Source organism: Lycium ferocissimum, chromosome 9, assembly GCF_029784015.1.
Source record: "Lycium ferocissimum isolate CSIRO_LF1 chromosome 9, AGI_CSIRO_Lferr_CH_V1, whole genome shotgun sequence".
Taxonomy (NCBI): domain Eukaryota; kingdom Viridiplantae; phylum Streptophyta; class Magnoliopsida; order Solanales; family Solanaceae; genus Lycium; species Lycium ferocissimum.
This window is the reverse complement of record NC_081350.1, coordinates 42,170,863-42,183,936: the sequence shown is the minus strand read 5'-3', so window position 1 is coordinate 42,183,936 and position 13,074 is coordinate 42,170,863. Positions and strand designations below refer to the sequence as shown.

General features: G+C 34.8%; 2 protein-coding genes across 8 annotated transcripts in view; both read right to left on the bottom strand.

The window, feature by feature from the left end:
• LOC132030897 (mediator of RNA polymerase II transcription subunit 20a-like) overlaps nucleotides 1–13,074 on the bottom strand; it is a 34,641-nt gene that overhangs the window by 12,757 nt on the left and 8,810 nt on the right. The gene's annotated exons all lie outside the window — the stretch shown is intronic.
• Nucleotides 354–8,469, bottom strand: LOC132030895 (carbamoyl-phosphate synthase small chain, chloroplastic-like). Its single transcript, XM_059420675.1, is given in 13 exon segments — nucleotides 354–753; nucleotides 1,465–1,606; nucleotides 1,608–1,631; nucleotides 2,289–2,636; nucleotides 2,724–2,833; nucleotides 2,922–3,050; nucleotides 3,149–3,199; nucleotides 3,202–3,215; nucleotides 3,298–3,358; nucleotides 3,441–3,529; nucleotides 6,724–6,790; nucleotides 6,922–7,250; nucleotides 8,211–8,469. Coding segments are annotated over 10 exon segments (969 nt in total). The 5' UTR covers nucleotides 3,481–3,529; nucleotides 6,724–6,790; nucleotides 6,922–7,250; nucleotides 8,211–8,469; the 3' UTR covers nucleotides 354–703.

Sequence of the window (13,074 nt, the reverse complement as noted above, 5' to 3'; positions counted from 1 at the left end):
ATACACTACATTGAAGATGGAATACTATGAAATGACATGCTGATGTGACACTTAAGGACGAATTCAAGCATTCAATAGAAACAATACTTAGTTGAGGTGTCAAAATGGAAAAACGAGTCAAGTTCAGAGTGCCGCACATGCATCAAGCCTTAGTATAACATCCTACAAGAAAAGAGACAGCCCTTTCCCTAGTAGTTCCTCAAACCACACCAGCAACTTAAACAGAACGCTAAGTGACATTTGCTTAAGACAGAAACAAGTGTATTATTACAAGTACCAGACCACAGACACAGAACAAACATCCTGTAGCCTTACACAAACAAATACTTAGTAATATGTCTTGAGACTGGACAAAGTCACAGCCTATACTTGAACAAAACTTAGAACCATACATATATATCGCAAAAAGGTGCAGCAAGACGGATTGCTCTGACTTGATTTATGGCGAGAAGCGGTGCAACACGACAGATTGCTTTGACTTCTTGATGGCAAATCTCATGAAATTTCTCCTTTTCGGAATGTGGTTCCTTCAAACATATCTTACCAACTACTGCTTCAGCTTCTAGGTGATTGACTTTTATGTTTCTCAAACTCTCCAAAAATGTTTCCGCACCCATGCCGGATCCTCTAAAAATGACTAATTTTGGAGGATCCAACATGCACCCATAGACAATTTTGAAGAGTCTGAGCAACATATATTGACTTATGCCTTCACTTTTTCTTGCTTCATGAGTTGTATAAATTCTCCAAATGCTGCCGAGGTAAAGAAAGGATACAATGAGAATTTTGACATAATTATGTCTTGATTCAAATAGCTGCACTTAGATTAAAGCAAATCTCGGGTTACTCTGATTTTTTTTTTTTTTTTTGACCCTTTTATCATTCTTTTTGTCTCAAAAGTTCTGATGGAAATTGAAATAAGAGGGAGCTATCATGAACATAACAGAATGTTTTCCAATATTCACATGTTTGGTTGGTCATCCATAAGTGACGTCTCAAGCTCATGGGCTCCTTCGCACCCACCCAACGTCCCCAATCCCCAACACTTGACCATCCCACCCCCTGCCACCCACACTCCCCACCCCATCCCACCCCCATAGTGTTTTGCTAGATTACATACAAATGCTCTTGGGATAATATTTTTCGGCTTCATTACCAAACGCTAGAAAATAAATAAGAAACCCACTTGTTTTCCAAGAAAACATTTTCCTTCCAAGCAAATACACCCTTAGACAGCAAAATCCTATATTAGGATTAATCAAAATAAAGTAGTTCTTCAGAAATTTTCTTTTGTAGAAGTAATTGTCCATGTGACATCATTATTCTCAAGATTGTACTTATTGTTTTCATCAATCCTCATAATAGACAGCAATATTTGTTAAAAGTTTACAGTTAAGGACAGCCACTGAACAGATTTGCTGAGGTTTGTATACAAGGAATAGGATCAAGTTAGGATATCTTTACCAGGATTTGAATCATGAGGCCCTGGAGATGCTTCGGGATGGTATCGAAGTGACATCAGCTTCATTTTCGAGGAGGCAAGACCAGCACAACTTCCATCATTTAAATTTACATGAGTCACCTTTACACCCTCTGGAAGAGACTCAAGGGTCAACAGCATAGTTGTGATTCTGCATGTGGAAAGTAATCAAGATTATAAAATATGTAACTATATTACAAGTGTGTCCTAGTCTGGAGCACCTATCTGTTCCTTTACCAGTATTATTATTATTATTGTGCTAGCATTATCTCATTCTTAATTCTATTACTATTGTTGTTTCTTTTACTTTGGTTAGCTTTACTATTTTCATCATAGCGCTTTACGCTTGCATTTCTTTCAAACTGTTTTAAAAAACAATTTTCTTGAGCCGAGAGTTTATGGGAAACAACCTCTCTAACCCACGAAGGTAGGGGTGGTCTGTGTACACCCCACCCTCCCCAGACCCCACTAGTGGGACACCTATGTTGCTTGGACTCACAAAAATGTAGTTATACCCATGTCAGAACCTCCAAAAATGCGCTACTTTAGTAGGATCCGACAGGCACCCAGCCGCATTATTGAAGAGTCCGAACAGCAAAGTGTGGGACTATACTGGGTATGTTGTTATATTACAAGTGAACACCCACACGCTACAAATCTGAAGTACAAACGGCTCTTAATTTAAACTAAAGACTAGACCATAATCATTTACACAATGAACAAGTTGATGAACTGAGGTGTAATTGCAAGGAAAAATTTGGAAGTCGACACAGAGAAGCAATCAGCTAGAGTTTTCTATTGCACATACCTGGGCACTGATCTCAACACAGCCATTTCGAAGGTTTCGAACTGGATGGTTTCCTCCATGGTGACCAAATTTCATTTTGAATGTCTTACCTCCCAATGCTTGACCAGGCAACTGCTGACCCATACATATACCAAAAACAGGAATTTTTCCAACAAGTTCTTTTACTGCTTCAACTGCATAGGGAACTGCAGATGGATCTCCTGGCCCATTGCTGAAAGGAACCCCATCAGGTTTCAACTTTAGAGTTTCGCGCGCTGGCCATGTTGAAGGAATGACAGTGATTTTACAGCCATAGGATGCTAAGCGCCGAAGTATGTTATGCTTGATTCCAAAATCATATGCAACGACCTTCTTCCACCGGAGGGGCAAAAAGAATTACTTTTCTCACAGAAATAATGTTCTTTTCAAGAATCTAATAAACTTAACAATACTGACATTAAAAGTTTCTTTAATTCTTCCATTATCATTGAACTCCCAATCTGAACCTGTTCTATCAACCCATTCGTAAGGAGATTTGCATGAAAAACCACTGATTAGATCCACACCTACACAACCATAATACATTAGTAATCAAATTCTTTTTTCTTGAAATAAATATCCCGAAATCAGGAAGAAACAAGGCTAGTAACTTACCCACAATGTCCCATGTACGGGACATTTCGAGAAGTTCTTCGTCGCTTTTTGAATTTTCTGTGCTCAAGACTCCAATGAGGCTTCCGTCTTCTCCCAATCTCCGTGTAATTGCTCGAGTGTCGACATCATCTGTTACATGATAGAGTGGCTAATATCAGAGAATTTGAATTCCACAATTTGACATGGAAATGACAAGTGGTCTTGTATAGGACACACATAGAACTTACATATACCCATGATGTTCCTTTCAGCCAAATAGTCACCAAGTGTCTCTGTCATCTCCAATTTGAGGTGCTGAGAAATATACAACAGTTCAGACCTATAAGTACCATACTGTTTGAAGCCTGATTTGTAAAGCAGGGCATAGCAATCAAACCTGATACTTAAACTTCTAATGACTAATCCTGCAAGAAAGGACTGCATCGATTCTTGATCGTCTGCCCAGAGAAACACAAAAACAGTCACAAAAGATTATTCGAACAAAAATAACAATTAGTCATGAAGCAAATGCAAACGCACCAAAATTGACCCCATTGTTCCCAATATGAGGGTTAGTCATCAAGACAAACTGGCCCGCATAACTGGGATCTATAATGATCTCCCGATACCTGTAATATCAGGAAATAGAAATAGCTCGTAAAATAGACACTCAGAAGAATCAGAAAAAGAAAAAAGTGGCAAGAAGTAGAAAGAGATGAAAGTAAAAAGCAAATAAATTCATTTTTCTTCATTCTCTGAATAACTCTATGAGGTACATCAAGCATCCAAAATATAGGTCGTGAAGATAATATATGCTTTGGATTTACATTGTTAACTTTCCGTCCTATCAGCATCATTCCTTTTTAGAGATATTTCGTGACCTCATTCAATTTGCAAAAAGACACAACTTTGTGGTCTAAGATTCAAAATCTAGATTCCTCAAAGTTCAGCCAATGTATCAGTTAAATGAATTTCTCCAAAGAATTAGAAGCTGATGTAGATGTTCAAAATAACGGATTTCGAATATGATCATATGTACACCATATTTCTCAGACTCCATTCTCTGTCACACTTTTTAGATGAATATTTCATAAATGAAAGAGCTCTCTTAGAAATCTAACTGCATAACACATCCATTTCTACTAAAGATGCTCAATTGATTTATCAGAGCATATTGACAAGATTTTTTTTTTTTGTCTCAACTGTAGAAAGACGTGTTCTTTATATACACGCAATTTTGTCTTCTTATTGGCTACTGAAGTTAGTTGCTAGAGGTTTATAAAATGTAAATGTCGATACTAGCTGTTAGAAAATAATGTCATAATGATTATTCACCTTTTATTTCCTTAGTTCATTTAGAGTTTACCATAAGAGGCTCAAAGATCCACTAGGACTTTGGTCTGTGCCGACACTACACAGATCGAAGGGAAAGAAATGTGTTTCAACGGCAAGCAAGGAATATAGTATGGACTAATTTATTAATTGAGCTAAAGTGATTGCCAATGATCTTATAAAGATAAACTTAATGGAATCACAGCTAAAGCAAATTTAAAATATGTGTGGGGAATGATTCTTCACAAGCCTATAATAGTTCTATACTAGTTCATTATGAATGCTCTGACTAACACCTAAATTGGATAAGACGAAAGCTAAGATAATTGTACTTAACTTATCCTTTAACAAATCTAGCATCTGCTACCTTCCAAGGTCTTTCAACCAGACCTGCAGGCTGCAGCTCCTGCAGGTCATACAGGAAAATATTGAATCATTCAGAGTCCTAATAAACAATATTAATTTCATATAAATCTAAAATAAGGAGAATAAAAGGTCCTTGAGCACATAAAATGAATTGACAACAATATAAAGAAAACTTAACATCACTGAGCTGAAAATGAAAAGATGAGACACACTCGCACCATACCGAAATTGAGACGGGACTAAAAATGTCTCAGCTTATGGAGAAACTAAAAGGAAGCAGACGCCAAAACCCAGAAAATTACAACAAATCTCATTTCACCCTTTTTGTATGACTAAATTAGATAGTTTAATGGAATACAAACAAACAAAAGCTCCATGAAACTGATAACTTATAAGTAGCCCAGCTTTCTCTACAATATAAGCTGACTTAAGACCAACATCTTCCAGTGCCTAGTTGCCAAGCTTTGGAACGTGGGCTTGTAACCAAAGCAGAGACTACCAAAAACGAAGTCATATGGTGATGATTGACAGAGTTAGCTACAACATTCCTTCCACTTCAGCTATGCAAATTTGGATACATATAAATTTTAATCTGAGCAGTACAATCTTTAATCCTCTCAAAGGTCCTACTATTCCTTTCTACCAAACAGTTCATAGAATGCATAGAGGAGCTTTTCAGCACCTTTATCTCCTTCCTTCTCTTTATTCTCTCTTTTTCATGTCATCGAATATTTCAGCAAAGATGAACCGTACTTCTTAACGTTTTTTTGGGTTGCTTGGGTGATGCCAATGTTAAATGCTCATTATCAGCTTGGCAAGGACACAGAATTGAAAGAAGAATGAAGCAGGTTTGAAGGACAATCCTTATGCACCATGTGGACCATTTGGCTTGAGAGGAATAGAAGATGTTTCTTAGGGGAAAAGAAACACTCTTCTATTATAAAGTACAAATGCATACAAAATTTACATTTTTGGTGCAAGAGCAGCTTGATTGAGTCTCCCAGCTTTTTTGGGAATTTTTGGATTCTCTAAAGATGTAACATAGCAGGAGCTCCCCCCTCATGTGTTGTACTTTTGCTAGTACTACCTTACCCTTTATATATATATATATATATATATATATATATATATATATATATATATATATCTAGAAAGGTATGCCCGTGCTATGCAGGGGCGCAACTGCCCAACTCAACGAAGAATTACGTTGTCATTTAAGGTCACAAGACTTCTGTATAGAAGTTCAAGCTTCTACATATGCAATATAAACAGTCATTACTTCATTTCAGTAACATAAAAAAAATGCTGGACTCTGTACAAATTTATGTATGTGTGCAATAAACATTTGAGAAACATTTTGTTTCAGTAACATTACCAAAACGCTGATTTTTTGTACATTCTTCTTAATCATATCTAGAAAACTTGCGCTACAATTATTAAATGGAGCTTCAAACTAGCGAATCCATCTCCCTCTGCCTCTTCAATTTGAGATGACAAAATTATCTGTCACTGATAATCGTTTAGGAGACATGTCTAACAACAAATAACAAAGCTAACGACTGAATAAAAGGTGAAGAAATATGTAGAATGGAATATTAATTAAAAATTAACAAAAAATGGCGAGAACACAAAGCCACCATGCCAGAAATAAGTAGGAAATAAGTTATTTATTGAAAAAAAAAAAGTGTCGATTAATGTCATACTCTCTTCTGAACCTAACACCAAACTACCAAACAAAAATTTCCAGCTTTCGATTCCAAGAAATAGCTGCAAGTGTACTTGTAATGCATATTAGCAAATTGGCCCGAGTAAATCAATTCTAGCATAGCAAATTAACTTGATAGCTCTACGATTACGTCATAGATTTTCACCGGCCTAGCTTGCCATTCTAACGAAACATTTGCACATATAGAAGTCCGTATGCCTTCTCCCTAATCAGTTCACAATATTCAACAATGCTATCTGCACAAAATTAATACATCCTAATAATTCAAAACAACTGTTGAATACAAATACAACACCAAAATCAGCTACTGCCCATTATTATCATTGCACAAAACAGAACGCTGAAGTTCTTCTTCAAGAAAAGGTGTATTCTAAGGTTTGAAACAATGTGAAATTGTACCTGAAGTGCTTGGAAGTTGGAGAAATATGAAATCAACCCTATCGCCTGATAACGCCTGCTTGTTATTCTGCCTTTGCAATTTGAACATTTTTTCTCTGTCACCTCCCCTCAAGTTGTGAGTTAGTGGCCATATTTTCGAGAAATATAATGTCGTAGACTCTGTACCGACAACAAAAAAAATAGCAGTAGAAGTCTTACTGCAAATTTCAGCCTTTAATTGCACTGTTAATTTCACAGTAACGTCAAACAATTACAGCAACGTTGACCACATCTTCTTCTAACAAACTGATTTTCAATGGCTTCAGATGGAAAAAAGAAAGTCTACAAAAAATCTTTTGGATTCAATCGCTTGTTAAAGAGCAGTTGGTATCTTCACTTTAAACGTAAAAAAGATTAGGAGACCTATAAACGACTTAGTTCTAAGATATTTGAAACATCTTGTAATTTTGTATTCAACAAATAAAATTACCTTGTCATGAAATGATGGAAACTTTTGAGTTGATATTCTTCTCTATTGTATGATGTCCCTGTAATTAAGAGGAGATAATCATTTAGACATGTAATTATTTTTAATACAAAATCATTAGACATTTAAATTAAGAAGAGATGGTCAGTCTACATCTCATTACAACTTAAAAGGAAATACAAATAAATCTATGAGAGTTGAGCCAAAAGTATATTCGTACCACAAAACATTCAAGTCATCAACATAGTATTTTCTCTGTCTCGAAATAACGACCATCATCCAGTTCTTACTATCTAAAGTCCTTTCTAGCGTCTAACTTCTTACTACCTTACTCTCTCTTTCTGTATAGTTAACAATCATTGAAACTGATCCTTTGGAAACTTTTCTTAGATAATCCTGAATTACCATAACATGCCAACAATTTTCATCTCCACTAGTGATATTAGATCTTCTTCTCAATAGCACCCAAGTGAAAAGTCAATGTTTTTTGGTATGAAAGATATGTAATTCTAACCACAAACGTGCAATGTGACTGTTCTCATGTACCTTTCTAAGAATTAGTTTTCCTACACCTTGCTATTTATCCTAACCTTGTATTACATGCATATGTCTGGTTCCTTTCTGTCAAATAATTCAAATATACTTACACCTAAAGTTAGCTTTTGTTTTCTATCTTTGTACTTATGGTAAAGATCATTCATTAAAGTTTCCAACTCTTTGGTACAATTGCTCATTCCATCTTTGTACTTATGGTATGATTTCAAGCAACTATTTCATAGTAGAATTTTTATTTATTTATATGACTTCATATATAACTGAAAGCACCACGGAGCAGATCAATATTTTGATCAAGTGCCCTGCCCACCGCTTGATAGTGCATTATTAAAATGGTGTACACTTTTCTTATGAAGCTTTATAGACCAAAAAACATGAGGACTCTTCGTTATCTTTTCAATTTTCATCGTTTTCATTTTCTCCATCCTTCCTTTTGTTCTTAGGATTCCTGTTTGATCTGTTTTACCTGAAGATTGTGGTGGTTTCTGATTCTGCGCCTCTTTGATGAGTCTTGTCTTGATCATTTTACGTGTTCTAGTTCTCAGAGTCCATTTTGTTTCTTCTTATTAGAAGTTTCAATATATTTTCAGCTCCTCAAGCCAGATAGGTCACCAAGTAGTCACAAGCACCATGATTACTCTATTCATTACAAGCCTGTTGTCACTGCTTGCTGATAATACTGGACAAAAAGAAATCATTGATCAGTAAATGAAATAAACCTTCATGGCGCCTCAACATCCTAAATGTCATTCTTGCTTGGCTTGCGGTAGTTAATATGAACTAAAAAAAGTTAAAGGGGGAAAGAAAAATAATTGAGCTAAGTTCAACTGTGGTGGCATGAGCTAAGTTCAGTCCGGAGCTCAGTTCTTGGGAACCATAATGATCACTTGAAGTACCGGATGGACAATTTGAACTTGATCTTAGAAGTTACATGGTGCAAACTGTAAGATGAAAATCCTAAACATAATCAAAGCAACACCGAAAGCTGCATTCTAATCAAAAGAAAAATACGGACCCTGCAAGAAAGATCATGGGACAGTGAAAGCTATTAAGAATCTTTAACCTTCTTCCGAAATTAAGATCTAAAATGCTCTAACTGATATAAACAAATCTAAAATGCTGCATGTGAAAGTTAAAACAGAGCAAATTTCATCATGAAAAAGAGTTGTGCTTGTCTTTGTCTGATAAATAAAATCACAAAAGACCAGCATTGAAACACAAAAAATTGAAAATAAGGAAAGAACAAGGATAGTCAGCGAAGAACAACTCACCAGAAAGAGGATGAAAATAAAGCCACGTTGCGGGTGTACTTACAATTGACACGTAAACCACATTTGGAAAATTAAATCTCCAGAAGAATTTTATATTTTTATTACCATAATAATACGCCAAAAGACCATTGTACCCTTGTTGGTGATGTTCGTACACCTAAATTCGCATCTCTATAATCCTAGACTAGACTAGATACGGATGCCCGTGCTATGTACGGGGCCCAACATGATTAATTTGGTTATTCAATTTAGTTAATCTTTATGGTTTGTGTATTTTGCAAAGGATACTGCGATTCTCCTTAGTGAGTCTCCATATTTTTTTCCTTTTCTCTTATTTTCCCCCTTAATTTCTCAATTGTTGTTAAAATTTATCTTATTTTTGTTATGTCTGCCTTTTTTTATATTTAATACATTGACAATTCAAATATCCTACATGTCAAGTTTATAATCACAAGATTCAAAGGATATTTTATTATATTATACATATTTTAAATTTACAACCATAAGATTCAAAAGTCTATCTTTATTTCTTAAATTCAGTGTCTAGTCAAACTTAGACAGTTAAATTGAGACAGAGGGAGTATATGCCAAATGAAAGAAATGAAAGGACAATTAAGACACTGCGTTAGATCTAATTAACAAAGAAATTTGTAGAATAAACTCATCAAAATTAATAGCATATCTCTGATTTAAAAGGAAAAATTAAAACAAAATCTCAAATTCAGAGTACCAACTATATGAACCACGAAGCAGCCCTCCTTAGTGAATCTCCATATTTTGTTTCTTTTCCTCTTATTTTTCCTCTTAATTTCTCAATTGTTGTTAAAATTTGTTTGATTTTGGTAATGTCCGCCTCTTTTTATATTTAGTAAGTCGACAATTCAAATATCCTACATGTCAAGTTTATAATAACAAGATTCAAAGGATGTTTTATTATATTATACACATTTTTAATTTAGAACCACAAGATTTGAAAGTCTATCTTGATTTCTTAAACTCCATGTCTAGTCAAATGTAGACACTTAAATTGAGACAATGGGAGCACATGCCAAATGAAGGAAATGAAAGGATAATTAAGACACTGCGGACCTGTGGACACACAAGAGGTAGAATTAATGTTCAACTTCTGAAATGTACATATGTTAATCCCTGCTTAGAGTACAATTTCAGTTGCTTTTTGTACAACTTATTGTTGTTGTGTTCGTTCACCTTGGGCGTTTATATATAAGAAGATAAGAAGAACGAAAGATATGGAATAGAAAAATAGATATATAGTTTTAGTAATGTGGCCAAGTAATATGGGATGAAGGGAGTACTTCATTTTTATTAATTCTTAAAGAACGTCGTCTATATGTTTAGTAAGAATTTATTTCTCGCAATATTTATTTTTTAAACTCAGTGTCTAGTCAAATATAGACACTTAAATTGAGAAAGAGGAGTATATGCCAAATTAAGAAAATAAAAGGAACACGTAGGGACTTAAAAAGTAAACACACAAGAGGTAGAATTAATGTTAAACTTCTGAAATGTACACATGTTAGTCTTTGCTTAGAGTACAATTTCATGTGCTTTCTATAATAGAGGAATAAAATGAAGTGTAGAAGCAAACAAATATGATAACGTAAAAGTGGAATATACGTGTACAGAGAATAGGTGACAAACCAAGTAGTAGTACTTGTTAAATGAAGTGAACCCACAACCTTAAAAAAAGGAAAGAAACCAAGTATAATTGAAATAAATCTAAATTTAATGTACAACTCAGACAATTTATTATATAATTTATTGTTGTTGTGTTCATCCCTCTTGGACTGGAGAAAGAGAAGAAAAATCTGGTAAATTGAGAATCACAAGGAAGAAAATGGGAAATGGAACATTCAGACTTCGTATTCGTTTTGCAAGGGTTAATGGAAAATGAACTTTTAATGACTTTCTTGTTTTTACTCCGTAGAACCAAGGAAACATCATGTACCCCTTTTTAAGTGTCATACTTGTGGCTGCCAACAATACACGATTTCAAAGTTTAAATGCGAAAAGAAATGAAATATAGTAGAAAAGAAAAATATAGAATGTATTTTTAGTAATGTGGTCGAGTAATATGGGACGAAGGGAGTACTTCATTTGTTAATTCTTAAAGAACGTGAAAAGTCAAGTATAGTAATGTGGCCAATTAATATGGGACGTAGAGAGTATTCATTTATTAATTAGCAAAAAAGAATGTGAAAAGTCAAGTAATGTGGCCAAGTAATATGGGACGGAGGAGTATTTTATTTATTAATTCTTAAAGAATGTGAAAAGTCAAAAGTGAACAAGTAAAAGTGCACGTAGGAAATAAATATATTAGGAGAATTAAAATTGAAGTGCATACATGTATACATGAGAAGAGAATAAATATTGACATTAATATGAAAAAGTCAAAAGTGAACAAGTAAAAGTGCATCATGAAATAAAAGATGCCTGAGAATTAAAATTGAAATGCATACGTCTATATATAATGTAACACCCCGTACCTTTAACCTAAGCTTCGACCATGATCCTAGACTTAGAAAACCAGATAAAGAATGTGGGAATTTGAAATTTTCTCTTCAGCTGTAAGATGGTGGTTTACGCCCATGAACAGTGATCGTATTTGATATCTACCCGTATTTCAAGTCATGGCTTGTGTACCAAAGATTGAAAGCATTACGAATTTGACCTAGAGGTTACATCGTTAAATATGGACCGTATTTTAAAATACGGCACGTATTTCAAAATGTATTTGGAATTTGGGAAAACTTCCTTGATAAAAGTTGTAGAGCTTTGAAATAACTTTCCAACGGTATATTATGGGGGTCAAACGGACATCTGTACAAAGAGTTATGGCCATTTTACTGAAGAGACGCAGTGCAGTACATACGGAATACGGAATATGGACCGTATTTCAAAATACGGCCCGTATTTCAAAATACGGCCAGTATTTAACTGAGTGTAAAATTTAATTTTCCAGAACAATATATATTCATCCATATCAGTTCAAATCATTATTTTTCATTCATTCAAGCCCTAGAACGATCTCCTACCCTCCTACCCTCCATCATCAAGAACACCAAGGTAAGCATACTTTAATTATTCCAAGTCAATTCTAATACATACTCTAATGATCTAATCAAGAAATCATTGCTCCTAATCTATGGTTTTCAAGAAAACCCATACGTTCAAGAATCAAGAGTTAGGAAATCTTCTCCAAAACTCAAGTCTTTAATTCTGAGGTTTAGACATTACGAAAGATGTAGCTTACTATTTATGTGTGGGAACATCATTTGCTTTTCTTCCCCACGCCTCATAATTCATAAATTATGATTCTACTACTAAAACTAGGTTTATATACCATGCTTTCATGTGATAACCCTAGGTCCATGTCCATGATTATATTACGTATGAATTGTTATAATTCCATCATTGAGTTCTTAATATTTCTTTATGATTATTGAGAATCCGTCCGTAATCCATGAAAACCCATATCTGTATTCCATGAGTTCTTGCATGCATGTTTTTAAATAAAAGATGCTTATTTCACAAATATCTACACATGTCTACAAGTTTTCATGCAATTGTATTATATAACTATCTTCATGCCACGACTCAAGATACATACATACATGCTTAAATACAAGTTATTTCATGAAACCATGTTTACAAGTTATTTCATGAAACTATGTTTACAAGTTATTTCGTGAAATCATGATTACAAGTCAAGTACAAGTTAATTCACGAAAATCATGGGCTTTTTAGCCAACTATATCACGTTCATGTTTTTTAGAGTTGCACGAGTATAGAAGGCTCGGGGATAGCCCGAAACTACGTAGCCACCGTAGGACACAAGGATCGCTCCGCCCGCTAGGGACGATTCCTGGTACATTGAATGGATCAGATCCACGGCACGTTACTACCTTATACGCCGGCAGGTAGCTGGCTTTGCTGGTCGGCGAGGTACCGGACTCACGCGTGTTATCCAAGTGGTGATATCGTGTCGTTTGCTTAAATGCCTCCTACTTATCATGTTTTATTTATGTTATATATATA